General features: G+C 69.6%; 4 protein-coding genes across 5 annotated transcripts; 1 reads left to right on the plus strand and 3 right to left on the minus strand.

The window, feature by feature from the left end:
* Positions 1-193: 193 nt before the first annotated feature.
* On the minus strand, positions 194-3,407 carry CALR (calreticulin; the record flags this gene model as incomplete). Its single annotated transcript, XM_082299276.1, is given in 10 exon segments — positions 194-535; positions 628-720; positions 795-938; positions 1,016-1,129; positions 1,435-1,644; positions 1,731-1,825; positions 1,906-2,109; positions 2,197-2,298; positions 3,142-3,335; positions 3,337-3,407. Coding segments are annotated over 10 exon segments (1,413 nt in total). The 3' UTR covers positions 194-349.
* A 642-nt stretch (positions 3,408-4,049) lies between these two features.
* On the plus strand, positions 4,050-7,868 carry FARSA (phenylalanyl-tRNA synthetase subunit alpha). The gene is made up of 13 exons (XM_082299279.1): positions 4,050-4,213; positions 4,288-4,425; positions 4,499-4,597; positions 5,040-5,158; positions 5,644-5,736; positions 5,831-5,959; positions 6,043-6,158; positions 6,382-6,466; positions 6,554-6,653; positions 6,928-7,096; positions 7,177-7,254; positions 7,464-7,578; positions 7,683-7,868. The coding sequence occupies exons 1-13, from the start codon at positions 4,064-4,066 to the stop codon at positions 7,786-7,788; spliced, it is 1,497 nt and encodes a 498-aa protein (XP_082155405.1). The 5' UTR covers positions 4,050-4,063; the 3' UTR covers positions 7,789-7,868.
* Positions 7,869-10,332: 2,464 nt separating this feature from the next.
* GCDH (glutaryl-CoA dehydrogenase) lies at positions 10,333-13,886 on the minus strand. 2 transcript variants are annotated; one of them, XM_082299470.1, is made up of 11 exons: positions 13,874-13,886; positions 13,454-13,544; positions 13,148-13,288; positions 12,668-12,730; positions 12,151-12,321; positions 11,822-11,951; positions 11,525-11,744; positions 11,342-11,445; positions 11,130-11,255; positions 10,893-11,053; positions 10,333-10,818 (listed from the first exon to the last, which is right to left on the minus strand). In XM_082299470.1, the coding sequence occupies exons 2-11, from the start codon at positions 13,536-13,538 to the stop codon at positions 10,739-10,741; spliced, it is 1,281 nt and encodes a 426-aa protein (XP_082155596.1). In that variant the 5' UTR covers positions 13,539-13,544; positions 13,874-13,886; the 3' UTR covers positions 10,333-10,738. The 2 variants fall into 2 exon arrangements, with proteins under 2 accessions (XP_082155596.1, XP_082155595.1); XM_082299469.1 differs by lacking the exon at positions 13,874-13,886 and adding an exon at positions 13,846-13,872.
* A 476-nt stretch (positions 13,887-14,362) lies between these two features.
* MAST1 (microtubule associated serine/threonine kinase 1) lies at positions 14,363-27,870 on the minus strand (the record flags this gene model as incomplete). Its single annotated transcript, XM_082299458.1, is given in 28 exon segments — positions 14,363-15,099; positions 15,101-15,572; positions 15,709-15,872; positions 15,971-16,107; positions 16,335-16,457; positions 16,964-17,196; positions 17,640-17,819; positions 17,917-18,098; positions 18,179-18,297; positions 18,454-18,563; positions 18,821-18,943; positions 19,030-19,131; positions 19,231-19,396; positions 19,710-19,842; positions 19,935-20,073; positions 20,596-20,804; positions 20,904-20,989; positions 21,072-21,139; positions 21,661-21,787; positions 21,879-21,980; positions 22,713-22,919; positions 23,481-23,556; positions 23,807-23,970; positions 24,436-24,514; positions 25,423-25,498; positions 26,221-26,309; positions 27,145-27,176; positions 27,832-27,870. Coding segments are annotated over 28 exon segments (3,945 nt in total). The 3' UTR covers positions 14,363-14,891.
* Between the last annotated feature and the right edge of the window lie 118 nt (positions 27,871-27,988).

Genomic DNA, 27,988 nt, shown 5'->3' on the forward strand with positions numbered 1-27,988 from the left:
CGCGGCGGCGGCACAAAATGGCGGCGGGCGCAACATGGCGCGGGCGAGGGACGAGGAATAAAGAAGAGAAAGGAGCGGCGGCGGCGCCGGGACGATCGTTAATTTAATAGAAACCGGATCGCGACACCCCCGTACAGTCCCGTGCGACACCGCCGGTGCTCCCCCACCCGCCCCCAACACACACACACCGCACCCTCCCCACCCCCGGCGCTGGTCCTGAGTCCTCGCCCCGCGGGGCGCCCGGTGCCGGTTCGGTCCCGGCCGTGCCGGTTCGGTGCCGGCGCGGTCGCGGCTCCCATAGAAAAGAGTCCAGGTCTCACAGAGACAGAACGGTCCCGCCGCGGGGCCCTCAGAGCTCGTCCCGCGGGGCCGCCTCCGCCTCCTCGGGCTCGGCCTCGGGCTCCTCCTCATCCTCCTCCTCCTCGTCCCCATCGCCCTCATCGTCCCCTTCCTCTTCTTTCTGCTGCTTCTCCTCCTCCTCCTGCTTCTTCCGCTGCTCCTCGTCCTGCTGCTCCTTCATCTTCCTCTCTGCCTCCTGCGGGGGGTGGGTGGGGAGGTCACCGGAGGGGTCACCGGGGGTCTCACCGGGGGTCTCACCGGCGGGGGGGGTCTCGTCCCCTCCCTTACCTTGGTGGCCCCCCAGGTCTCGTTGCCGATCTCCTCCGCCAGCTTCTCATCATCCGTGATCAGGAAATTGTCAAAGATGGTGCCTGACTTCACCTGTGGGGGGGATGGGGAGGTTATGTGGGTCCTGCAGGTCCCAGGGATCCCCCCCCGAGACCCTCCCCCCTCACCTGCCAGAGGTCGAGGCCGATGACCCCGAAGCTGTCGTAGGAGTAGAGCAGGGGGTCCGGGCTGTACTCGGGGTTGTCGATCTCGGGGTGCACCCACTTGCCCTTGTAGTCGGGGTTGTCGATCTGCTGCGGCCTCCACTCGCCCTGGGGGGGCACAAAAGGGGGTTCAGAGGGGGCACAGCCCCTTCCCCCATGCCCCCCCTGCAGCCCCCAGGCCTCACCTTGTACTCGGGGTTCTGGATCACAGGCGGCTCCCACTCCCCGTCCATCTCCTCATCCCAATCCTCCGGTTTCTTGGCGTCGGGGTCTGGGATGTGCTCGGGTTTGTCCCAGTCCTGCAAGGAGGCGGGAGGTCAGGAAGGGTCAGGGGGCTCCAGGACTCCCCCAGGTTGGTGCCACAGACCCCTCTGAATCCCCCAAATTCCCCAATTCTTGCCTGGTCCCTTTCAGAGTCCCCCATTCTCTCCAGAGCTGTCCCCAAATTCTTACAGGAGCTTTTTCCAAGCCCCCCGTGAAGCTTCCCAAGACCCCAAACTTACTCCCAAAGCCCTCCCACAGCTCCCCAAAGTCCCCTCAGCCCCCCAAATCCCATCAGGGTGCTACCACAATCCACCCTGACCCCCAAAGCCCCCCTCCCCACCTCAGGCTTGGTGTCCTCAGGGTCATCAATCTTGGCCCGCTCATCCCAGTCGTCGGGTTTCTTGGCCTCGGGGTCTTTGATCTTTTTTGGGGGGAGGAAATCCCAATCCTCCTCCAGGCTCCCCGACTCCACACGGGCGTTGTCGATCTTCACCTCGTACGTGTTGTCCGGCCGCACCACCAGCGTGTACAGGTGGCTGAACTCGTCATCCTGGGGGCACAGGGGGGGCTCAGCAGGGCTGGAGACCCCCACCCAAGGGAACACAGCAGGACCCCCAAACCCCCCCACACACCCACCTTGCAGCGAATGTCTTTATTGATCAACACGTTCTTCCCTTTGTAGTTAAAGATCACGTGGACCTTCTTGGTGCCAGGGCCACAGATGTCAGGGCCTGGGGGGGCACGTGAGGGGGGTCAGGGATGGGGTTGAGACCACTCTGAGGGGGCTGAGCAGGATGGGGGGGACACCCACCAAACATGATGTTGTACTCGGAGTCGCCGTGCATGTCCTCCTGGCTCAGGCTGGCCGGGAAGAGCTTCACGTAGCCGCCGCCACAGTCGATGTTCTGTTCGTGCTTCACCGTGAACTGCACCACCAGCGTCTTGTCGCGGTTGCTGAAGGGCTCGAAGCGGGAGGACAGGGCGTAGAACCGGGCGTCCTGGCTCGTCTGGATCCCTGCGGGATGTGGGGCGTGGTGAGGAGGGGGCAAACCCCCCCCTGGGGCTCCTCCTCACCTGCCACGACCCCTCTGCCCCGACTCACCTTTGTCCTTCTCGGCGTCGCCGTAGAACTTCCCGGCAGTGAGGACGAAGCGGCCGTAGTCGGGTTTGTGCTTGGATTCCACCCACCGGCGGGTCCAGGCGTCTGTGGGAGGGGAGTGTCAGGACCCCCGACCCTTCCAGACCCCCAAACTCCTCCTGCCCCCCAAGAGCTCAGGGCTTGGGTGGGGGACTGAAGGATTTGGGCTTCCAGGGGAAAGCCAAGTCCCCCAGGAACCTTCTCCATGCAGGTGCTGTGCCCCTCACTGTCCTTTTCCTGCTCCTTCCCCTCTTGTTCACCTGCTCTGCTCGAGGGCTGATCCTGAGCCCCACTTCCCTGTCCCTCCAGTGACCCCCACCCTTCCTGGCCCAGGGCACCCTCATCCTCCCTGTCCCGACTCCCACTCACTTCTCACACCTGAGGAGTGGCTCCTGCGTCCTCCTTCTCCTCACAGAGTACAGAGGGTCCCCCCCATTCTCCGCCCTCACAGAACACAGGAGGATCCCCTCCTTCTTCCCTCACAGATCACAGGAGGATCCCTCCCCATCCTCCCCTCACAGAACACAGGGGATTCCCCCCATTCTTCCTTTAAAGAACACAAGAGGAGCAGTCCATTCTCCCCTCACAGAACACAGTGGGGTCCCTCAATTCTCTCCCCTCAGAGAACACAGGGAAGTCCCCCTTCGTCCCCTCAGAGATCACAGGGGGGCCCTGCCATTCTCTCCCCTCACAGATCACACAACGATCTCCCCATTCTCCCTGTCAGAAAACGCAGGCTGATCCCTCCATTCTCTCCCCTCACAAAACACAGAAGGGTTCTCCCATCCTCCTCCTTTCCCTCAGACTCCCCCCAGCCTCCTCAGGCACCGCCCCCCCCCAACCCCTTAACCTCAGGAGCCCCCCCCAAGGCCCCGCCCTCAGGGACCCCCGCCCCGGCCCCTCCCTCACCTCCATCCCCGAACTCCTCGCGGAAGAACTGGGTGGGGCCGGCGGCCGCCAGGAGGGCTCCGAACAGGACGGGGGCGAGGACGCTGAGAGGGCTCATGGCGGGGGGGGGGAGGGTCAGGGCACGCTCGCTCCGTCCGTCCCGGCCCGGCGCCGCCCGGCACTGCGGAGGGGGAGGGAGGTGCCACCGCCTTTTATCCTCCCGCCGCCCCTCGCCCCGCCTCCGCCGCCCTGCCATTGGCCCGAGCCCGCGCGCGGCCCGCTGCCATTGGCCGCCCGCCCGCCGGCCGGCGGCGACGGCGCCCCCGAACGTTGGCGTCCCAGATGGCTGCTTCCCATTGGCTGAGCGCGGCGGCCAATGAGGAGCGACCACGCGTTCGGAGGGAGACGCCCCCCCCGCCCCCCGCCTCGCTCCCGGGGTCACGTGGGGCACGCGCTCTTAAAGGGCCAGGCCTGAGGGTGGAGGGGGGGGGGGGGAGGAAATTGAATGGGGGATTGGGGATATGGGGAGGGGACAACGGGCAAGCGGCGTAGGGGAGTCTCCTGCTCGCCTGTGCCTTCGTATGGCGCCGTGACGCGGTGATGATGTCATTGATTAAGTGATGTCACAGCAGGTGGGAACACGAGGAAGGTGAACCCAGGCCGGGGGCTGCTCTAATGAACCTCTGGACCGGATCGGCCCTCTGGGGTCCCTGGTGCGGCCGCTTCGCACCTCATGACGTCATAGCGCAGCTTCGTGACGTCACGGCGCCCCCCGCAGCCGCCTGTAGCACCCGCCACACTCAATATGGCGCCGAGCAGGCTCAGCGCGGCGCTTGCGCCACACCCAAGATGGGGCAGGAGCCCAGCGGCACTTCCGGCAGGCCCGGGATCACTTCCGGCAGGCCCGGGATCACTTCCGGCGGGGCCGGGCTCTCTTCCGGCCATGGCGCCGAGCGTGGCGGAGCGGCTCCTGGAGCGGCTGGACCGGGCCGGGGGCTCCGGGGGGCTCTGCAGCATCGAGGCCGCCGCCGCGCTCGGCGTCGACCACCAGACGCTCGTGGGCGCCGTCAAGAGCCTCCAGGCTCTGGGCGAGGTGCGGGCGCGGCGGCCGGGGCGCGGGGGAGCCCCCGGGCGCCGCTGGCGGTGCTGATCCCGGTGCCGGTGCAGGTGATCGAGGCGGAGGCGCGGGCGGCCACGCGATGGGAGCTGAGCCCCGAGGGCGAGGAGGTGCTGCGGGACGGCAGCCCCGAGGTGCGGCTGTTCAGGAGCCTCCCCGAGGAGGGGCTGCCCCAGGCAGAGGCCATGGTGGGTAACGGCGGCACCGGAGCGGGGCACGGGCGCCGGCACCGCGTCGCTCACGGTCGCTGTGTCTCCGCAGAAGCTGCCCGGGGGCTCCTTGGGCTTCAGCAAGGCCATGGCCAACAAGTGGGTGCGCCTGGATAAGGGAGCGCCCGGCGGTCCCCGCGTGCTCCCCGTCGTGAGTGGCCCGGGGCGACGGGCGGGGGTCCCCGGGAAGCGGGGGTGTCCTAAAGGGGGATGCGTGGGGGTCACTGAGAACTGGGAATGTCCCGAGGAGAGAGGTCTGGGGATCTCCGGTTACTGGGAATGTCCCGGAGGGAATGGACGGGGGGCCCTGGAAACCAGGAGCATCCTGGAGGTGGATGGGTGGGGGTCTGGCGGGATGAGGATTGTCCTTGGCGGGGATGGGTGGGGGTCTGCAGGGATCAGGATTGTCCTGGGGGTGGATGGGTGGGGGTCTGCAGGGATCAGGATTGCCCTGGGGGTGGATGGGTGGGGGTCTGGCGGGATCAGGATTGTCCTTGGCGGGGATGGGGATCCGCTGGAGCTGGCAGGGGAAATTGTCGAGGGTCCCCGTTGGGCTGTGCCCAGCCCGGGGGTCTCCCCCCGTGCCCCCCCAGGTGCCCTCGGTGCAGGACACGGTGCAGGAGCACCTGGGGCAGGTGAGGGCAGGGGAGGCCCAGGCCCTGCCCGAGCGGGAGCGCGCCGAGCTCAAGAGGAGGAAGCTGCTCCTGGAAGTGTGAGTGGGGCAGAACAAAGGAACTGATACTTGTTGCTTCTGAATTGCCTAATTCCGTTCGTTAATTGGCGCTCTCTTCTCGTTTGGTCGTTATTTGTCAGTTTTTGGTTTAGGCTGCTCCGCGTTCTGTAGTGCTTTTGTTATCTTTTGGTCAGACTGGGAATACCCGACTCCCCAGGTTTCGTTCTTCTTGGCATCTTCTGCTTCTCCTATCCTTGCAGGGCCATAAATTTAAGGCCCCGGCTGCCCCGTTTTCAAACCCTTTTGGTTTTGTTTACTGAGGTTTTTTGGCGTTAATCTTAGCGAAATTAACCCCTCAGTGATTTAATTCGACCGTTAAAGACTCTGCGTAACGCTCGTGTCAGTGAAACGTTAAATAAAAAACACTAAGCTGATAATTACTGAAATTGGTGTTAATTAAAGTAATTAACGAAGCATCAGCCAGGGGCTTTGGGTCTCTCCCAACGCCCTCGCTGCCCCCCCAGGACCCTCAAGTCGTACTGGATCCGCAAAGGCAGCGCCTTCAGCACGGCCGTGGCGCGGCCGGAGACGGAGCTGACCCCGGAGATGATCGCCACGTACGTCCCCCCCCCCCCAGACCCCTCCAGACCCCTCCAGGACCCTCCCACGGCCTCGGCACAACTGTGCCCTGAGCCCTGACCCCTCCTGCAGGGGCTCCTGGCGCCAGCTGCCCTTCAAACCCTACAACTTCTCCTCGCTGGGGCTGCCCCCGGCCTGCGGCCACCTGCACCCCCTGCTCAAGGTGCGCTCGGAGCTGCGCCAGATCTTCCTGGAGATGGGGTGAGTGGGGGGAAGGCTCGGGGAGGGGGGGGGGGCGTGGGCAGACCTCTCCCCCCTTTGCTGAGGCAGCGGTGGCCCCCCAGGTTCACGGAGATGCCCACGGATAACTTCGTGGAGAGCTCCTTCTGGAACTTCGACGCGCTGTTCCAGCCGCAGCAGCACCCGGCGCGCGACCAGCACGACACCTTCTTCCTGCTGGGTGGGTGCTGGGGGGCACGGGAACCTGCTGACCCCCCCCAGGGACCCCTCTGAACCCCCCCACAGCCCCCCAAACCCCTGCTGCCCACCCCACCCCCCTCCGATCCTGAAATCCCTCTGCCCCACCACAAGCCCCACTGCCCCCCAAAACCCTTCTGAGCCCCCACAAACGCCCCCCCAAAGCTCTCCAGACCCCTCCCCCTCACATTTTTGCCCCTCCCCAGACCCTGCTGAAGCCCCCCAGTTGCCCCCCGGCTACACCTCCAAGGTGAAGAAGGTGCACTCGCAGGGAGGCTACGGCTCGCAGGGGTGAGACCCCGACCCCGGGGGCGATTCAGGGGGGTCCCGAGTGTGCCCCCCACCCCTCTGAACTCCCTCCCTGGCCCCCCCCCCCAGGTACAGGTACGAGTGGAAGGTGGAGGAGGCGCGGAAGAACCTGCTGAGGACCCACACCACGTCAGCCAGTGCCCGCGCCCTGTTCCAGCTGGCACGGCAGGTCTGGGGGGCATGGAAGGGTCTGGGGGCTTTATGGGGGGTCTGAGGGGTTTGGGGACCTTGGCAGGGTCTGGGGATGCACAGGTGAGGAGGGAACAGAGGGGTTTTTGGGGGCATTAGTGGGTTTGGGGTGTCAGTGGGATTTGGGGTGGTCAGAGCAGTTTAGGAGGTTGGGGGCGGGCTCAGGAAGGCCACAGCAATTTGAGGGGGATCAGAGCAGTTCTTGGGCATTCCTGGGGTCTCACCTGCCCCCCATCAATGCGTTCCCCCCTCAGGAGAAGTTCAGCCCCGTGAAATATTTCTCCATCGACCGCGTGTTCCGCAACGAGACCCTGGACGCGACGCACTTGGCCGAGTTCCACCAGGTCGAGGGCGTCGTGGCCGACCGGGGGCTCACCCTGGGCCACCTCATGGGCATCCTCCGGCAGTTCTTCACCAAGCTGGGTATGGGGAGGGCGCCGGGGGGGCACCCTGAACCCCTCTGACCCCGCCCTGTGCCCCCCTGACCTCCTGTGTACCCCCAGGAATCTCCCAGCTGCGCTTCAAACCCGCCTACAACCCCTACACGGAGCCCAGCATGGAGGTGTTCAGCTACCATGAGGGTGAGGGGGGGTCCTGGGGGGTCCCCGTTTAGAGCAGGGAGGTCTTGGGGGGGGCTCCCCTTGGAGCTGGGGGTCTGGGGGTCAGCCTGATCTTGAGCTCCCCTGGAATGGGGGGGAGCACTTTGGGAGGGGGTCTCTGGGGTTCCAGTGTGGGGAGGGGGTCTCTGGGGTGCCCCATCTCATCCTCATTCCCTGTCCTCGCCCCCCAGGGCTGAAGAAATGGGTGGAGGTGGGAAACTCGGGGGTCTTCCGCCCTGAGCTGCTGCTGCCCATGGGGCTCCCCGAGAACGTCTCCGTCATCGCCTGGGGGCTCTCGCTGGAGCGGTGAGTGGGGATCACCCTGGGGAGGGGGGAGGGTCCCAGTGTGGGCCCGTCCCATCTCCCCCACCCCCTGACCCTCCCATCCCATCCCATCCCATCTCCCCCAGACCCACCATGATCAAATACGGCATCAACAACATCCGGGAGCTCGTGGGGCACCGCGTCAACTTGCAGATGGTCTACGACAGCCCCCTGTGCCGCCTGGACGTCTGACCCCATCGGGGTCCCCTCCTTTCGGGGAGGGGGTCCCGTCCCTGGGGGTCCACACCCCAATAAAGCCCCGTGCCCTGCGGTGCCCGTGTGTGTGTGCTGGGGAAGGGAACGCGCGTGGAGCGGTGCTCGGGGAGGGTTTATTGTCACCTCGTGGCCTCGCACGGTGCTGGGGAAGCCGAGACCTGCCCGGGACCCCCGCCCGGGACCCCCGAGACCTTCCCGGGACCCCCGAGACCTTCCCAGGACCCCCGAGACCTTCCCGGGACCCCGAGAGCTGCCCGGGACCCCCGAGAACAGCCCGGGACCCCCGAGACCTTCCCGGGACCCCCAGGACCCGCCCGGGACCCCCGAGACCTTCCCGGGACCCCTGAGACCAGCCCGGGACCCCCCCCCCCCGGGACCCCCCCCAGGGACCCCCCCCCCGGGACCCTCAGGCGCTTCCCGCCTTTCCCAGCGGTGCCTTTTGATTGGCCCGAGCAGGTGCCAATCATCCCCTGGGTTCCTTCAGGGCTCCAATCACCAGCTCCGGGGTGGAGAAGGCAGGCGCTGATTGGCCGGCGGGGTACCCGCCCAGCAGGCTCCCCTGAGGCGGGTGTTGTGAGGGGCGGCCGAAGCCTCCCGGTCCCCCGCGATCGCGTCCCCAACCCGACCCCGGGACCCCTGCCTGGGCTGGCTTTAGTGCCCCCAGCTCACCCCAGGGACCCGGCACGACCCCGGGACTCTGGCCCGCGCCGGGCTTAGTGCCCCCAACGCACCCCCGGGACCCCCGCCTGGGCCGGGCCTTGCGCCCTCAGCCCACCCCCGGACCCCGGCCTGGAGCAGGGGCTGTACCAGCCCCATCCCAGCGGCCCCAACCCGGGGGTCCTTCCCCGTCAGCCCCCCAGGGCCAGGATGTCGCAGGAGGAGCCCAAGGGTCCCGAGCCGGAGGCAGCGGCGGCGGCCGGCGGTCCCTCCCCGGCGGGACTGGGTGGGGATGAGCCCCCCTGCAAGGAGCCGGACAGGTACCACCTTCACCCTGCGCCGCATCGCGAATTTGAGTGAAAGTGGAGAAAAAAATAGCGGGGGGGACGGGGGACACACGTGTCACCACGAGTCACGGCGTTAATTAGAGGGTAATTCTCAATTAACGGGACTGGCCGGGCTGTGACAGGGCAGAGCCCGTCCCTTTCCCCGCGGATGTGTGACCCTGACAGGGCGCACACCCCTGACGGGGGGTCCCTGTCCTTGTGTGATCCATCCCCTGATGGGGCGGCGATGTCCCTGACCCTGTCCCCGTGGGCTCCGTGCCCCTCACAGCGCGGTCCCAGTGCCAGTGTGATCCCTGATGGGTGGGCACGTCCCTGTCCCCGCGGGGTCCATGCCCCTCCCAGGGGATGTCCCCGTCCCCTCCCCGGTGGGGTGCGCGCCCTTGACGGAGGGTCTCGTGTTCCGGCCGAGGCCGTGCGCGGAGCCGGCGCTGGCCCCCGCCTCGTCCCGGTACTTCGCCTCGCTGGACGCCATCGTGGAGGGGCTGCAGCAGCAGGTGCGGGACCTCATCGGCCGCATCAACGAGGGCCGCGAGGAAGACCACAGGGTGCTGAGGGGCTTCAGGGAGAGCCTCATGCAGAAGGTAAGCCCGGAGAGGGCTGCGGGGTCCCGTCCCTTCCCTCCGGGGCACGGGGAATCGCGTTATTCCGCCCGGCTTGGCGGGAGAAGGGAGGCAGAGCCCGGCCGGGGCGGCAGCTGCGGAGCCCGGCCGGGGGGAGCCCCCCGAGCCCCCGCGGGGGCGGCCGCAGCTGCCTCCGGCCCCGCTTCGAGCGGCCCCCGATGTCCCCCCGATGTCCCCCCCTTGTCCCCACGCTGCCCTCGCGCCGGACTTCGCTCCCGCCGATGTCTCCCCAGCCGGGGGGGGCCGGCCGGGGGGGTCCCCAGGCCCCCGCGCAGATGGCGGCCCGGCCTGGCAGCTGCGGCCCGCGCTGACCCGGCGCTCGGTGGCCACCGCGACCGGCGCTGCGGCTACCGGGGCGCAGCTGGCGGCGGCCGGGCCAGGCCGGGAGCGGTGCCAGCGCGGGCGGGCGCAGCTGCCCCCCGGCCCCGGGGACGGCGGCCGTGCCAGCGCCGGGACGAGCCGTGGCCCCTTTCGGGCAGGTCTCGGAGCTGGCGGAGCAGCTGGAGGAGCGGCTCTTCCACCTCTACGGCTTCCACAACGAGCTGATCCAGGAGCGGCTGCAGGCGGTGGCCGAGGTGATGGAGCGCGTCGAGGAGGTGCAGGCGGAGCTGCGCCACGTCTGCTGCACCGTGGAGGCGGCTTACCGTGACCTCCTCCTGCAGCCCGAGGGCTGAGCGGGACCCCCTCCCCAGCCCAAAGACCCCCCCAAACCCGGGCTGTGCCGGGCCAAATGGGGATTTTGGCCCCAAAGGGCATTTCTGTTGCTGTTGGTGGTTGGAACAAATAAAGGGCTGAAGTTGACTCAAAAGCTGGATGTGGCGGGGCTGTGCTGGGCTGGGGCTCCCCCGAGGGCAGAGCTGGGTCCTGGCAGGTTAATTAACGCTGACGAGCGGGGCTGGCATGGAGGGGGCTGTCCCACCGTTTATTGGCCACGGGGATGGCGAAGGCACAGGGATGGCACCGGACACGGGGCCCAGCACCACTGGGGTCCCCTGAGTGACACCGAGTCCCGTTGGTGACACCAGGTTTGGTTGGTGGCACTGGGTCCCATCAATGACACAAGACGTGCGTGTTGACACCGGGTCCCGCCAGTGACACGAGATTTGGTTGGGGTGACACCAAGTCCCGTTGGTGACAGGAGGTTTGGTTGGTGACACGAGGTCCCATCAGGGACACTGGGTCCCTTCTGGGGATACCTGGGTCCGGTTGGTGACACCAGGTCCAGTCAGCGCCGCCGTCTCCTCACACCCCTTCCCACGAGGAGCAGACCCGGTCCCCACCAGTGCCGCCACCGCGTCCCCGCTACGTGCCCTTGGCCGGGGCGAAGGCCTGGATGCCGGTGATGGCGCGGCCCAGGATCAGCGCGTGGATGTCGTGGGTGCCTGCGGGGATCACCACAGCTCAGCATGAACCCCAGCACCCCTCGAGACCCCCCCGGGCCCCCTCCCCGCCGTACCCTCGTAGGTGTTGACGGCCTCGAGGTTCATGAGGTGCCGGATGACGTGGAACTCGTCGCAGATCCCGTTGCCCCCCAGCATGTCCCGCGCGTCCCTCGCGATGCCCAGCGCCTTCCCGCACGAGTTCCGCTTCAGCATCGACACCATCTCGGGGGCAGCCCTGCGGGGACACGGACAGGGACACACTGACCCCCTCCAGGACCCCCCCAGCCCCCCCTGGGGACAGTGCCACTCACTTGCCCTCGTCCTTGAGGCGGCCGAGCTGCAGGCAGGCGTGGAGCCCCAGCGCGATCTCCGTCACCATGTCCGCCAGCTTCTTCTGCACCAGCTGGTTCCGGGCCAGTGGGCCCCCAAACTGCTTCCTGCGGGCCAGGGGAGGGGGGCAGTGAGGTTTGGGGTGGGCAAGGGGCGGTGGGACCCCCCCAAATCCCCCCCAGACCCCCGTTACCTGTCGAGCACGTACTGCCGCACTGTCTCCAGACAGGCCTCGGCGGCGCCCAGCGCGCCCCAGGCGATGCCGTAACGCGCCTGGGTCAGGCAGCCGAAGGGACCCTGGGGGACACGGGGGTGTCATCGGGACCCCCCCATCCCACTGGGACCCTCCCCAGGATGCCCTGAGTGCCCCCCTCACCGCCAGCCCCTCGGCGTTGGGCAGCAGGTTCTCCTCGGGCACCTCCACGTCGTCCATGAGGATCATCCCGGTGGTGGAGGCGCGCAGGGAGAACTTGCCCTCGATTTTTGGGGTGCTGAGCCCGGGGGTCCCGCGCTCCACCAGGAACCCTCGGACCCGCCCATCCTCCTCGCACTTGGCCCACACCACGCACAGGTCGGCTATGGGCGAATTTGTGATCCTGGGGAGGTTGGGGGAGTCACGGGGGGTGGTTCTGGGGGTCCCCCGTGTTCCCCCCACCCCGATTTTGAAGCTCACCAGGTCTTGGCCCCACGCAGGGTGTAGGTGCTGGTGCTGGGGTTGTGCCGTGCCCGCGTCTCCATCCGCCCCGGGTCGCTCCCGTGGTTGGGTTCCGTCAGCCCGAAGCACCCCACAATCTCCCCCCGAGCTGGAAAGGGGGAGGGTCAAGGGCACCCCGGGGACACCCCGAGCTGCCCCACTGACCCCCAACGGCCCCATCACTCCCCTTCTGCCCCACAGACCCCGCTCCTCCCCCAAATCCCCCAGTGCTGCCCCACAGACCCCAAAACCTGTCCCTCCTCCCTGCTGCCCTTCCCCAGCCCCACTGCCCATCCCCGGGGTCTCACCGAGGCGGGGCAGGAACCGCTCGCGCTGGGCGGGGGTCCCGTAGGCCCACAGGGGGTACATGACGAGGGAGGACTGGACGCTGAGCACGGAGCGGTAGCTGCTGTCCACCCGCTCCAGCTCGCGCGTCACCAGCCCGTAGCCCACCGACGTGGTGCCCGCGCAGCCGTACCCTGCAGTGACCCCCCCCGCGGTCAGCCATGGTCACTCAGAGACCCCCAGTGTCTCCTCAAGCCCCCCCCCGCCCCCCCCAGTGCCACCCAGAAACCCCCAGGAACCCCTCCAGGACACCCAGCCCCACCCTGGGGACCCCCAGTGCCACCCAGAAACTGCCCCCAGATCCCCCCCCCAAACCCCATCCCTGACCCCCAGGGTCACACACACCCCCAGCCCCTCCCCTCTCCCCCTGAACCCCCCAGCAGCCCCCTCAGGAGCCCCAGGGGGGGTTCCCTGACCCCCCCAGCCCCCCCTTTGTGTACTCAAATTGCCCCCCCGGGGATCCCCATGGCCCCCCCTCACCTTGGATGGTGGGGCCTAGCAGCCCCAGTTCTCCCAGTTCGGTCACGATCTCCCGGTCAAAGACTGGGGGTGGGGAGGGGGCAAGGCAGGGGTGAGAGGGGGCAGTGGGGGAACCCCCTGGGGGACTTTAGGGGTCCCCCACACCCCTGCCTCCACCTTGGGCCTGTGGAAGGGGAGGGGGGAGGATTTTGGGGGTGTTGGAGGGAGTCAGGGAGTTTTGGGGGGAGGGTCGGGGGGCTTTGGGGGACACCAAAACTCCCCGTTTTTTGCATAGGAAGGACCCTGAGGGGAGGTCGGGGGCAATGGGGGGGGGGACCTCGGGGACATCCGTGGGGGTTTTGGGGTACCCTCATGGGGATCGGCAGCAGGTGCTTCTGGCAGTATTTGGGGGTGGTTTGCGGCTCTGGGGGGGGGTCGGGCTGTATGGGGGGGGGGGGGTCAGGCTGTTTTAGGGTGTTCCGGGGGGTGTTTTTGGGGTACCCTCGTGGCGGTTGGCGTGCAGCACGCGGGGCAGCAGCCGCTCCTGGCAGTACTTGCGCGTCGTGTCCCGCAGCAGCCGCTCCTCGGCGCTCAGCAGCCCCTCCAGCCCCAGCGGGTCCTGCCAGTCGAAGGGGGGGGCGGCTGGGGGGGGGGGGGTCCAGCCCCAGGGGAGGGGGGGTCAGCACCGGGGACACTCCATGTGTCCCCCGCCCCCCCCCCCTCGCTGCTGGCGGGGGGGAATCCCGGGGTCGGGGGGAGTGTCCTGGGGTGGGTCCAGAGGTCCCGGCCGGTCCCTCCCCGACTCACCCTGTGCGGGGGGAGGCCCGGTGCCCCCCCACCGGACACCGCTCCGGGCCAGGCGTAACAGGGGGGTGGCCAAACGCAGCGCCATGGGGGGCTGGGGGGGGGGCGGGCACACACACGAGGGTCAGGGACCCCCGGTTCTCACGCAGATGTCCCCCCGGAACACCCAATTTCCCCCAGAGACCCCTCCTGGACCCCCAATTCCCACACGGAGTCCCCCAACTCACTCCAGAGACCACCAGAGACCTCCCCCTGCACCCCCAAGTCCCCCCAGGGACCCCCCAAAGACCCCCGAGCGCTGCCCGAGAGATCCCCCCACCCCCAAACCCCCCGGCTGACCCCGACCCTCCCCGGGGGACCCCTGACGCCCCCGCTTCCCCCGCACCCCCCCGGACCGTTCGGGCTCGGCGGCGGCGAACGGACCCGGTAGAGCCGTGACGTCACGGGGGGTGGGGGGGGCGTGGCGGGGGCGTGACGGGGGGGGGGGAACCGAGCCCGCGTTAACCCGCGAGTGTCCGGGCTGGGCCAGGGGCTCGGGCGGGTCCCCAAGGATGTGTGACCCCCAAATCACCACCGGCAGGGTCCGAGGGGCTGCGGGATCCCCAGATCACTGCCCGGGGGTCCCGGGGGGTGGCCGCACACGGTGATGAGCGTCCGCTCCCCCCGGTGTGTCCCTCCCCTCCCGTGTCCCCCCCGTGTCCGCTCCCCCCGGTGTGTCCCGGCCCCCCCCGTGTCCCCGCCGTGTCCCGCCCCCCCCGGTGTGTCCCCCCGCTGTCCCCTCCGGAGCGGCAGCCGGGGCTCGGTGCTGTACAGCCTTTATTGGTCCCCGGGGCCCCCCCGGCCCCCCCCCCGTCCCGGGGGGGCGTTTGCATAGCGAGAACGGGGGGGAGGAGGGGAAGGGGAGTGTGATGATGTCACGGGGGGTTGTGATGTCACCGGCTTGGCTGGACCTCGTGTGACGTCACCATAGCCCCCCTCGATGTCACCGCAGCTGGGACATCACCGCCCTCACACCTTCGGTGACATCACAGCTGTGATGTCACCACTCCAATGCCACTGGCGATGTCACAGCCGTGACATCACCGATTCCACACTGACGCCTCTGTAGCCGTGACATCACGCCCGCGGGGATGACGTCACGCCGCGACGCCGCCATCCCCTTTCCCGAGTGACATCAGAGCAGCGCCCGTGCCCCTCCTGTGACATCAGCGCTGTGACGTCATCACCGCTTCGACGTCAACACCGGGAGCCATAACCGGGGGCAAACGGGAGACCGGGGGTAGAGGGGCATCACCCGGGGGGGGTCGATGACATCACACCGGGGGGAGGTGCCGGGTCGGTGACGTCACACGGGGGGGTGTCACAGTATTAACCCTTACGCGGGGAGGGGCCGGGGGGGTGCGACCCCCGCATGCCTGGGGGTCCCGGGGTCGCCCCCTATTTACAGCCGGGGGTTGGGGGGGCTCGGGTAAAGCTCAGCGCCCGGGGGGGCCCGCGGCGCTCCGGGGGTCCCCGGGGGTCGCACCGGGCCCCACCACCACGATGGGCACGGGGGGCCCCCCCGGGGCCGCCCCTCCGCGCTCGTGCTCCTGCACCGGGCTGAGCGCCTTGGGGGGGCCCCGCGCCCCCCGCTCGGGCTCCTCGGGCCCCGGGGGGGGCGGCTCTGCCCCGGGGGGGCCCCCCAGCAGCAGCGGCAGCTCCTGCCGGCCCAGGCGGCGGGCGGGGGGCGCGGGAGGGGGGGGCTCGGCCGGGCCCTCCCCGTCCCACTCGGCCAAGCTCTGCAGCGGCGGCTCGGCCGGGAAGTCCTTTCGGGGGGGCTCCAGCCCCAGCTTGCGGGGGGGCCCCGGCGCCGCCTTCTCGGGGGGCCCGCGGCGGGCGAGGCGCGGGGACTCGGCGGCCTTGGGGTGCAGCTTGGCGGGGAAGGCGGGCGGGGAGGCGGCGGGCGGCGAGGGCGTGTGGGCGAGCGGCGAGAGCGGGATGCTGCCGGCCGAGCGGCACCGCGCAGCCCGGTACTGCCGCTGCAGCTTCGGCGACAGCCCCTGCAGGGAGCTCGGCCGCAGGTGCGGCCCCGCCGGCGACGGCGGAGCGCTGGAGCCCGGCGAGCTGCTGGGCGGGGAGGCCCCTGCGCGGAACGGGGTCAGCGTGCGGGGAACGGGACCGGGCACCGGGACGCCCGGAGCCCCCTTCCCGTGACCACGGCCCCGTTCTCACGGCCCCCCCCCCCCCCCCCCATTCCCCGCTCCCGTGGCCCCGCCCACTCCCGTGGCCCCGCCCCGTACCGGGGTCGCGCGCCCGCGCGTGCGTGGGGGAGGCGGGCAGCGAGTCGGAGGAGGAGAGCGAGCGGCTCAGTGACGTCAGCGAGCGGCTCGTGTGCAGCAGCGAGGCCTGGCGGGCGAGGTGCCGGAACAGCGCACTGCGCCGCCTGGCGGGCGGGAGGACCGTCACACGCTGCGGCCGCCCCGGTGCCGCTCCCCCCCCCCCCCCCCCCCGGTGCTCCCCCGGTGCCCCCCCGGTGCCCACCTCTCGTGGCCGCTCCCGGTGCCCCCCCGGCGGTTCCTCCGGGCCATCTTGGCGCGGGCGCTGCGGCGCCGCGCGGGGCCCAGGCGGATCGAGGTGTTCTCCAGCGGCGTCGTTGTCACCAACACCTTGGTCCCGCTCTGGGCGACAGCGGGACACGGGCACCGACAGCGGGTCACGGGCACGGCCCCCCCCGCCGCTCCCCGACACCCCCCAATGCCCACCCCCCCCACCAGGACTCACCCCCTGGTCCTGGCTGAGCTGTCATGACCCCGCCATGACCCCCCCAAACCTCTCACCCCCGTGACCCCCCCACTCCGTGACATCCCCCATGACCCTCCCCTGGTACCCCCCCGGTGCCCCCCACCTTGAGGATGAGCTCCACGACCTCGGTGTGCACCAGCCCGTGCACGGGCTCCCCGTTCACGTGCGTGATCAGGTCCCCGGCGCACAGCCCGGCCTCCTGCGCGGGGCCCCCCTCCTCCACGTGCTGCCCCCCAAAAACGGCGTCACCCAGGGTGCGCCGCCGATTTGACACCCCACACCCCCCAACTGTCCCCTCACCCCCCCAAAACCCAGGTGCCCACGACGCACCTGGATTGCCACACCCCAGACCCCCCCCCGTATCCCCTCCGTGCCCCCCCGTGATTCCCCCCGAAACAATTTTCCCCCCTTTCCCCCCTCCCTTTTCCCATTTTATTCCCATTTATTCCCCAACTTCCCCCTCATTTTCCCAATTTTCCCAATATTCCCCCCATTTTCCCGTTTCCCCCCATTTTCCCAATTCCCACTCTGTCCCCAAGACTCCTCCTCTCACCCAAACGACACCGCAGGTGCTGCCCCCCAATAAAAACCCTGTCCCCCAATAAAAACCTTGTCCCCCGATAAAACCCCTGTCCCCCAATAAAAACCTTGTCCCCCGATAAAACCCCTGTCCCCCCCGTGTCCCCAAGCCCCCCATTCCCGTGTCCCCGCGTGTCCCCGCGTGTCCCTGACCCAGACGACGTGGTGCACGCTGTACACGTCGCTGTCCCCCAGGTAGACGCGGATGGCCCGCAGGGTGAACCCGAACTTCTTCCCGGGCCGGGGGATGGCGATGGGCGAGCGCGGCGGCGCGGCCACGGCCGGGGCCAGCTCCCGGCCCGGCGACGAGTCCCGCGACGAGGGGTCCGACGACAGCGACCGCGGGGACATGGGGCTGCCCAGAGGGGACGAGCCGGGCGCCTCCCCTGCGCCCCCAGAGCCCCGCTGACCCCCACCCAAAAACCCTCCCGGGGAGACCCCCCAGACCTCCCACGGGCACCGCTGTCACCGCCCGGGGACCAGGGACACCCCACCCGTGGGATTGGGGGTCACACCAACCCCAAACCCCCCCCATGGGAGACCCCCAGACCCCCCAGGGGACCCCGTGGGATCGGGGGTCCCTCCACCCACAAAAACGCCCATGGGAGACCCCAAACGCATGGGATCGGGGGTCCCAGCACCCACAGAGACCCCGGAGACCCCCAGCCCCCCAATCCCGTGGGGACCCAGGGGGTGGAGGGGTCCCTGGGTGTTTGGGGTCATTTGGGGACGGTCCTTTAGGGGGGTCCCGGGGTGATTTGGGGTCGCTGTGGGGAAGATCCCGGGGGGATGTGGGGTCCCTGCGGAGGGTCCCGGGGGTGTCACCCACCGCTGGGGATGATGACGGACAGGGCGGTGGCCGACGCCGACTTGGTGACCTTCCCGGGGGCGCGGGGGCTGCGCTTGTCCCCCCCGCCCTCGGCGGGGGCCACCCCCGGGTGCCGCGGCCGCCGCAGCCCCAGCTCGGCGCGGGCGGGGGGCGGCTCCCCGGCCCTCGGGGCTCGCTCTCCTGGCGGGGGGGGGGGGACACACGGGAGGGTGAGGGGACACCGGGGGACACCGGCGGACACCGGGGACCCCTCCCCACCTTCCTTCCCGGGACGCACCTGGCTCCTCGGTGGCTCCATCCGGGGGTCCCTCGCGCCCCCCGTTGCGGGGGGGTTGCCGCTCCTCCGGGGGGGCCCCGGGCCGCGCCGGCTCCAGCAGCGCCGAGAAGCGGCGGCGAGCGCCCGGGGGGGGGCTGCCCTCGCCCTCGGGAGGGGCGGCTTCACCTGCCGAGCGGTGCTTCCTGCGGGGACACGGGCGTTGGGCATCGGGGGGACCCCTGCACCCCCCCGGGCCCCCCAGGACCCCCCCACAGGTGCGTACAGCTCTGGCGATCCCGTTCTCCAGCCGCGCTCGCGGGCGAAGCCGTCGCGTCTCCCCTCGTCCCGCGGGCGCCCCTTGGGCTTCGGCTCCTGCGAGAGCTGCTCCAGGCTGCTGTACACCTGCGGGGCCGCACCTGGTCACACCTGGGCACATCCACTGCCACACCCACCAGCACGCCAGAGTCCCGCGGGACCGTCCCAGCTTCCGCGCGTCCCCACGCCCCCAAATCCCCATCGCCCCTCCCCACACCTGTGTCCCCTCCGTCCCACCCCCACCTTGCTGAAGCGGGGGGAGCAGGACGAGAACTGCCGGATCTCCACGGGCTCGTCCTCCGTCGTGTCCTCGTCCTCGTACGACGTCACGTGGGGGTACCTGTCCGAGCGCGCTGGGGGGGCACAGGTGTGAGGGGGGGTCCCACAGAGTGACCTCGGTGTGGGGGGGGAACCCCAAGGAGACCCTGGGAGGGGCTGGGGGGGGGGTCCAGGGAGGTTCCACGGGGGATCAAGGGGATGTCCCGAGGGCATCCAGGGGTGTCCCAGGGCAGGTCCAGGGGGTGACCCAAGGGGAATCCCGGGGTTGTCCCACAGGGGGTCCCCAGGGGGGTCCCGTGGAGGGTCGGGAGGGGTCCTGGGGGTCCCTCACTGTCGAAGTAGCTCGTGTCCTCCTCGGACTCCAGGTGTGGCACGAACTCGGCTTTCTGCCGCAGCAGACCCGTCCAGTCGAGAGCGGCGAAGAAGCCGTGGGCCTTCACCTCCTGAGCCCCCCCTGCGCCACCACATCGGCTCAGGGGGGCCCGGGGGTGGCCCGGGGGGTCCCGGGGGGGATCCCGGGGGTCTGGGGGGGGGTCTCACCTGCCCCGAGGCGCCGCAGCGGGTCCGGCTGCAGGAGGCAGGAGATGAGGTGCTGCGCGTCCGGGGGCAGCGCCTCGTCCCCCTCCGGCCACAGGATCTCGTCTGACGTGAGGGGACACCGGGGACAGGGAGGGGACAGCTGAGCAGAGACCCCCGTGCCTGGCAGCACCTGCCCTGTGCCCGTGTCCCCCAGGGCCGTACCTGAGATCACCTGCCCGAAGAGCTCCTCGGGGGTGTCCCCGAAGAAGGGGACGCAGCCCACCAGGAACTCGTAGAGGACGATGCCCATGGCCCACCAGTCCACGGGCTTCCCGTAGCCCTGGCGCAGGATCACCTCGGGCGCGATGTACTCGGGGGTGCCGCACACCTGGGGACAGGTGGGCTCAGCTCAGGACACGGGGGATGCTGGGGACACACCCCGCTCCCCTGGCCCCGTCCCTGGCACACCTGAGTGCAGCTGGGGACAGCTGACCACAGCTGGGCACAGCTGGGCACACCTGAGTGCAGCTGGGGACAGCTGACCACAGCTGGGCACAGCTGGGCACACTTGAGTGCAGCTGGGGACAGCTGACCACAGCTGGGCACAGCTGGGCACACCTGAGTGCAGCTGGGGACAGCTGACCACAGCTGGGCACACCTGGGCACACCTGAGCCCACCCGTGGCACCCCCCCGTGCCCACCTGCTTGTCGCGGAACTCCCGCGCGTCCTTCTCCATGTGCCCCTCGTACAGGTTGGTCGTGAGGCTCATCAGCCCCATCTTGGAGAGCCCGAAATCCGTCAGCTTCACGTGGCCCAGCGAGGTGATCAGGAGGCTGCGGGCGGAGGGGACACAGGGGTGAGCTGGGCGTGGCCCAGCTGTGTCCCCAGAGTCTCCCCACCCACCCCCGGGGTCCCTCGGCCGCACTTGTCAGGTTTGAGGTCGCGGTGGACGATGCCGTAGGTGTGCAGGTACTCCAGGGCCAGCACGGTCTCGGCAAAGTAGAGCCGGGCCAGCTCCAGCGGCAGCGCCCCGATGTGCTTCAGCAGCGTGGCACAGTCCCCGCCTGGGGACAGCGGGGACACGGGGGGACACGGGGGGACACGGGGGGACAGCGGGGACACGGGGGGACACGGGGGGACAGCGGGGACACGGGGGGACACAGGGGGACACGGGGGGACACGGGGGGACAGCGGGGACACGGGGGGACACAGGGGGACACGGGGGGACAGCGGGGACACGGGGGGGCACGGGGGGACGTGGGGGGACATGGGCACGTGGGGGGGGCATGGGGACAGCTGTTACCACGAAACCCAGCCCCATATCCCAACACCCAGCCCCATATCCCTATAGCCAGTCTCATATCCCAATACCCACCCCAATATCCCAATTCCCACCCCCATATCCCAACCCCCACCCCCATATCACGACACCCACCCGGATATTGCGACACCCACCCCATATCGCGATACCCACCCCCATATCGCGATACCCACCCCATAGCCCTACAGCCAGTCTCATATCCCAACCCCCACCCCCCCTATCGCGACACCCCCCCCCCCCCCCCCATCGCGACGCGCAGCCCCACCTTCCACATACTCCATGACCATGCAGAGGTGGCGGCGGGTCTGGAAGGAGCAGAACATGCTGACCACGAAGGGGTTCTCGGCGAAGGTGAGGATGTCGCGCTCCACGAAGGCCTGGTGCACCTGGTTCCGCAGCAGCAGGTTCTGCTTGTTGATCTTCTTCATGGCGAAGCGCTGCCGCGTGGCCGTGTGCCGCACCAGGTACACCGCCCTGCCGTCGCCACAGGGCCACCACACGTCACGGCACGGCCCCGGGGACCCCCCCGTGCCCGGCCCCCCGCCCGCGGAGCCCCCCGCGCCCGCCGCTCACCCGTAGGCGCCGTTGCTGATGAGTTTGATGGTCTCGAAGTCGCTCTCACCTGGCGGCTCCTTGGGCCGGGGGGCGGCGGCGCGGCCCTGGGGGGGACAGGTGAGGCGGGGGGGACACGGGGGGACACGGGGGGGACACGGGGGGGACACAGAGGGACCCGGCGCCCACCTCAGCCCCCTCCTCGGGCTCCGGGGTGTTGGTGCCGCCGCTGTCGGGCTCCTCCAGGTGCAGCATGTCTGGGGGGCAGGGGGGGTCACAGGGGGTGTGGGCACATGGGGGGCTCAGGTGAGTGCCCCCCGTACCTGCCTGGGTCCCCACCATGTCCCAAACCCCCCAATCCACACCTGTCCCCCCTATTTTTGTCCCCTCACACCTGTTCCCCCATTTTTGCCCCCATTTTTGTCCCCCCACTTTTATCCCCTCACCCTTTCCCCCTCATTTTTTCCCCTCACACCTGTCTCCCCTATTTTTATCCCCCCAATTTTATCCCCCCATTTTTGCCCCCATATTTGTCCCCCATTTTTGCCCCCCCCATTTTTATCCCCCCATATTTTCCCCCCCATTTTTGCCCCCCATTTTTATCCCCCCATTTTTGTCCCCCCATATTTTCCCCCCCATTTTTGCCCCCATTTTTGCCCCCCCCATATTTTCCCCCCCATTTTTATCCCCCTATTTTTGTCCCCCCATATTTTCCCCCCCATTTTTGCCCCCCATATTTTCCCCCCCATATTTTCCCCCCCACCCTGTCCCCCCGTACCTGTGCGTCCCCCCCGTGCCCGGCCCAGCTGCCTCAGCAGGTACCGGGGGGTGTCGGCCCGCAGTGGCCCCTCGGCCCGGCCCGCGGTGGCCGCCAGCAGCTGCGAGAGCCCCGCGGGGTCGAACTCCTGCGGGGACAGCGGCGGTGAGGGGGGGACAGCGGTGAGGGGAGGGGGCTCAGGGGAGGGGACGCGGGTGGGGACGGCTGCGGGGCCTCACCAGGCACTCGAGCAGCCGCGCCGGGCGGGAGATGATGATGAGGAGCCTCTTCACCAGCTGGGTGATGAAGGCCACCTCCTCCGACTCGGAGCGCTCGTAGGCCTGGGGGGGGGACACGGGGACAAGTGGGGGTCCCTCATGGTTGTGTTGGGCCCCTTTGGGTCCCTTGGATCCCCGCTGGTCCCCGATGAGTCCTGTGAGGACCTGTTGGGTCCCACTGGGTCTTGTTGGTCCCCACTGATCCCTTTTGGGTCCCCGTAGGGTCCTGTTGGGTCCCTGTTAGGTCCTTTTGGGTCCTGTCAGTCCCTGGGGGGTCCCGTTGGGTCCTGCTAGGCCCTGTAGGGTTCTGTTGGGCCCTGTTAGGTCCTTTTGGGTCCTGTCAGTCCTTGGTGGGTCCTGTTAGGTCCTTTTGGGTCCTGTCAGTCCTTGGTGGGTCCTGTTAGTCCCATTGGGTCCCGTTAGGTCCCGCTGCTCCCTGCTAGGCCCAGTTGGGTCCCTTTTAGGTCCTTTTGGGTCCTGTCAGTCCCTGGGGGGTCCCGTTGGGTCCTGCTAGGCCCTGTAGGGTCCTGTAGGGTCCTGTTGGGTCCCTTTTAGGTCCTTTTGGGTCCTGTCAGTCCCTGGGGGGTCCTGTTGGGTCCCTGTTAGGTCCTTTTGGGTCCTGTCAGTCCCTGGTGGGTCCTGTTAGTCCCATTGGGTTCCGTTAGGTCCCACTGCTCCCCACTAGGCCCCACTCAGCCCTGCTGGGTCCCGTTAGGCCCCACTCAGCCCCGCTGGGTCCTGTTAGGCCCCGCCAGGCCCCGCGGGGTCCCATGTGGGCGCGGGGGTCTCGCTCACGTCCTGCAGCAGCCGCTCCATGTTCTCCTGCAGCTCGCAGAAGTAGCCGGCGGTGATGAGGCCGTGGCGGGCCTTGGCCAGGCAGTCTCGTGCCAGCTCCACCAGCTGGTGCTGGATGAAGCTGAGGGCGCCGTCGGCCAGCGGGGTCCCCCCGGGGCCGCAGCCGCGTACGAACTCCTCCAGCCGCTCCTCCATCTGCGCCGTCGCCTGCGGCACCGACACGGCCGGGTCCCCACAGCTCCCCGGGACCCCGTAACCGACCCCACAGCCACCCCACAGCCCCCAGGGACACCCTAACCATCCCCACGGCCACCCCACAGCCCCCAAGGGACACCCTAACCATCCCCATGGCCACCCCACAGCCCCCAGGGACACCCTAACCATCCCCATGGCCACCCCACAGCCCCCAGGGACACCCTAACCATCCCCACGGCCACCCCACAGCCCCCCTGAGACACCCTAACCATCCCCATGGCCACCCCACAGTCCCCCTGAGACACCCTAACCATCCCCACGGCCACCCCACAGCCCCCAGGGACCCCCTAACCATCCCCACGGCCACCCCACAGCCCCCAGGGACACCTCAGGATCCCACAGTTGACATCAAGGCCACCCCACAGCGCCCCAAGACCCCATAACTGCCTCATGGCCACCCCACAGCACCCCCAAGACGTCCATGACCACCCACAACCCCTCTGAGGCCTCGTAACTGCCCCCATGGCCACCCCAGGACCCCCAGAGCCTTCCCCAGAGCGCGCCCAGCCCCACCTTGGGGAACCTCTCCTTGTACACGTGGTTCATCATCACGATCTCGTTGTCGTGGGACGAGGGCGAGCGCCCAGGGCTGGGGGGGAGGTCACAGTGTCACACCCCACGGCCACAGCGTCACCCCTCGCTGCCCCACGGACCCCCCTGCTGTTGTCCCCCCACCCTGCGTCACCCCCAAATCCTGGCTCCTCCCTAAACCCCCAGTGACCCCCATGGTCCCCAACCCCGCAGTGACCCCCCTGTATTCCCCTCCAGCCTCTTCCCAAATCCCCCATCCCCCCCCCCCCCAAATCCCCCCTCGATGCCTGGGGGTTCCCTGGGCCCACCTGAGGCTGCGGGACCGGGGGCGGGGGGCCGGCCCCCCCCGGGCCCCCCCATCCTCCTCGGCCAGGCTCTCGGAGCTGCCGAAGTGGCGGGACAGGAACCGCAGCTCCTCCGGCGTGGGCTGCGCCGGCAGCTGGTGCAGCCGCTCCTGCGACGAGCACGAGGACTGCGCGCCCGCGTCACCCCCGGGACCCCCGACAGACCCCCGGGGTCACCGCCCGGACCCCCCCCGTGTCCCCTCCGCCACCCCCCGGGACCGCTACAACCCTCCCACATCACCCCTGGCCCCCCAGCCTCCACCCAGACTCCACCCTCTGTCCCCCCTCCGGCTCCCCCAGGACCGCCCCAGCCCCCCATGTCACCCCCAGGTCACTCCGCACCCCCCCTGGGTCCCCCGTGTCACCTCCAGCCCTCCCCCCCCCCCACCGTGTCACCCCATGGCCCCTTTTGGACCACCCCCGTCACCCCCCCGGGAGCCCCCAAACCCACCACGGATCCCACCCCCCCCCTCCCCAGACCCTCCCCCGGCACCCGCTGGCCCCCCTGGATCCCCCCCAAACCCCAAACCCTCCCCCAGCCCCTCAGTGCCCCCCGAGGCCCCCCCCGGGGGTCCCCGAGCCCCCCGACTCACCGAGACGGTGGAGCTGGGGGTGTTGGTGCCATAGCCCGAGGAGGGCAGCGAGGCCAGGGACCAGCGGCGCCCGTCAGCCCTGGGAGGGGGCACGGGGGGGGTCAGGGGACCCCCGCCCCGGGGAGACCCCCCCGGAGCCCCTCGGGTTGGGAGGGGACCCGGGATTGCTCTCGCCAAGGGCTTCTGTCCCTGTCACCACCCTCCGGCCGCTTGGGACACCCCTGGACACTGGGGACACCCCCCGGACACTGGGGACACCCCCAGACAGTGGGGACACCCCCGGACAGTGGGGACATCCATGGACAGTGGGGACACACCCCGGACAGTGGGGACATCCCTGGACAGTGGGGACATCCCCCGGACACTGGGGACATCCCCGGACAGTGGGGACACCGCCCGGACACTGGGGACACCCCCAGACAGTGGGGACACCCCCGGACAGTGGGGACATCCCTGGACAGTGGGGACACCCCCCGGACACTGGGGACACCCCCGGACACTGGGGACATCCCCCGGGAAGTGGGGACACCGCCCGGACAGTGGGGATATCCCCTGGACACTGAGGACATGCCCCGGACACTGGGGACACCCCCAGACAGTGGGGACACCCCCAGACAGTGGGGACACCCCCGGACAGTGGGGACATCCATGGACAGTGGGGACACCCCTGGACAGTGGGGACACCCCCCGGACACTGGGGACACCCCCCGGACACTGAGGACATCCCCCGGACACTGGGGACATCCCCCGGACAGTGGGGACACCCCCGGACACTGGGGACACCCCCCGGACCTCAGGGACCCCCCTTGGCCCCCTCCGAACCCCAGGAACCCTCCCGGACACTGAGTTTGACCTCGGGGATCCCCACCCAGACCCCCCCCCCCCCCCGCTCCTCACAGGTGTCCCCCACCTGGGTCCCCCCACCCCGACACCTGCGACCCCCCCAGACCCTGGGGACCCCCCCGGAGCCCCCCGACCCCCCCTCACCGGCGGGAGGAGGCAAAGGAGAAGTGGGCGGGGGTGCTGGGCGAGAAATTTCGGGGGCTGTCCAGGGGGCTGTTACCTGGGGGGGGAGGGGAACACACACAGGTAAGGGTGACGTCACCCCCCCGCCCTGCCAGGCCACGCCCCCAGCGCGGGTGGGCGGGGCCAAGCGATTGGGACCCACCCCAGGGAAAAAGGGGGGACAGGAGGGACCCCAAGGGTTGGGGGGGGGTCCCTATAGGTTACGGGCGGGTCTCTTGGGGGGGTCTCGGGGGCTGAGGAGGGAAATGGGTCCCTTCAGGGGGTCCCGGCAGTTTGGGGGGGGGGGTCTGTAAGGGTCCCTTTGGGGGTTTCTGTGGGGACTTTGGGGGAGGTTGGGGATATCGGGGAGGGGTCGGGGGGCACCGGGGGGGGCGTTGGGGACATCGGGGGGATGTTGGGGACACCGGAGGGGGTCCGAGAGACAACGGGGGGGCGTTGGGGACACCGGGGAGTGGTCGGGGGACACCGGGGGAGGCGTTGGGGACATCGGGGAGGGGTCGGGGGGCACCGGCGGATGTTGGGGACATCGGGGGGATCCGGGGGACACCGGGGGGGGTGTTGGGGACACCGGGGGGGAGGGTCCGAGGGACACCGGGGGGATGTTGGGGACATCGGGGAGGGGTCGGGGGACACCGGGGGGATTTGAGGACACTGGGAGGGTGCCGAGGGCGCTGGGAGGGGGGGTCCGGGTGACACCGGGGAGGGGTCGGGGACACCCGGGGGATGTTGGGGACACCGGGGGGGGTGCGGGGGTCTCACCGATGTGTCCGGGCAGCGGCGAGTGGGGCCGCGGGAGGGTGGGGGAGGTGCTGGTCAGGATCAGGCTCTTCCGGTTGCTCGTGCGGCAGCTGGGGAGGGGTCGTGGGGGGGTCGTGGGTGGGGGTCGGGACCCTCCCCCTCATACACGGACCTCCCCCCCCCCCGTCTTCACGCGGGTCCCGAACGTGCTGGGGGAGGGGGGCACCCACAGCCCCCCCCCCCCCACCCATTTTGGGAGGCAAGAATGGGGGGGTCGGGGGGTCGGACAGCGGCCGGGGGGGGCGGGGGGGGAGGGTGGAGATGGAGATGGAGGATGAGGAGGGACGGGGGAAAGGGGAGGATGAGGATGGAGGAGGGAGGAGAGTGGGGGAGATGGGGGGATGAGGATGGACGGGAGATGAGGATGAAGGAGGGGGATGAGGATGAGGAGGAGGAAGAACGAGGAGGACGAGGATGAGAATGAGGAGGGAGAAGGAGGAAGATGAGGATGAGGAGGATGGAAGGCGCGTGAACATGAGGATGAAGACGATGAGGATGGAGGAAGGATGAGGATGAAGGAGGATGAGGGCACGGGAAGCAGAAGGACGGGGATGGAGCGGGGAGGATGAAGGTGGGGAAGGATGAAGGCTGAGGATGAAGGCTGAGGCTGGACATGGAGGATGAAGGATGAGGATGACGGGGATGAAGATGACGGACGGCGGCGGGGGAGGAAGGCCGAGCCCCCCGGTACCTCTTGGTGCGGCGGAACATGTTGCTGCCCACCAGGATCGGCATCGGGGGGCTCCGGGGGGGTTCCGGGGGGTCCGGGGCGGCGGCGGGGCGGGGGGGGGCGGGGGGGCCGCGGCGGCTGCAGTGGGCGGGGCCTGGGCGGGGCCTGGGGCGGGGTTTGGGGGGCGCAGTGGGGGGCACGGGGGGGGGTCTCACCTGCTGCTCTTCCGCGGCAGCGGCAGCTCCTTCTGGAACAACGGCAACGGGTGGGGGGCGGCCCGGACCCCCCCCGCGACACCGGATCTCCCCCGGACCCACCGGACCGACCCCCGCAGCAGCGCTTTTGGGGGGGGGGGGCACCGCGGCCTCCGTCCCCCCCCCCCTCCCGGGGATGCGCGATGTCCGAACCTTCCCCCCCCCCCCCACCCCGAACATCCCCGGCCCCGCAACGCGCTCCGGTACCGGGCCCGCATCCCTTCCCCGCCGGTGCCGACCCCGCCCGGAGCGACCTTCCCGGTACCGGAGCTGCGCTGACCCCCCCCCGCCCGGTACCGCCCGGTACCGCCCTGTGCCGTGCACCCCCTGCGGAAGGGCCTGCGGTCGCCGGTACCGATCCAAATCCCTCCGGTACCGCTCCCCTCATCCCAGTACGAACCCCCCGCCAGTTCCGAGACCCACCGGTACCGATCCCCGCATCCTCCGGTACCGACACCGACATCCCCCCAAGTAACGACCCCCTCCCGCTATGGACACCCCACTCCCGAACCCGGTACCGAACCCCCGGTACCGATCCCCCCCCCCCCCCCCCCCGCATTGATACCCTCCGATACCGATTTCCCTGCCGGTACCGGTACCGCCATTCCCCCGGTCCCTTCAATAACAACCCCCCCCCCCTCCCGGTACCTGCAGCCGCCGCCGGCGGATCACGCCCGAATCGTCCATGTCGCCGGTGCCGGTGCCGGTGCCGGTGCCGGTGCCGGTGCCGGTGCCGGTGCCGGTGCCGGTGCGGGGGGGTCCCGGCCTCGCTTCCCCCCCCCTCCCCCCCGCAGCCCCCGGTACC

This window comes from Coloeus monedula (genome assembly GCF_965178545.1).
Source record: "Coloeus monedula genome assembly, chromosome: 31".
Taxonomy (NCBI): domain Eukaryota; kingdom Metazoa; phylum Chordata; class Aves; order Passeriformes; family Corvidae; genus Coloeus; species Coloeus monedula.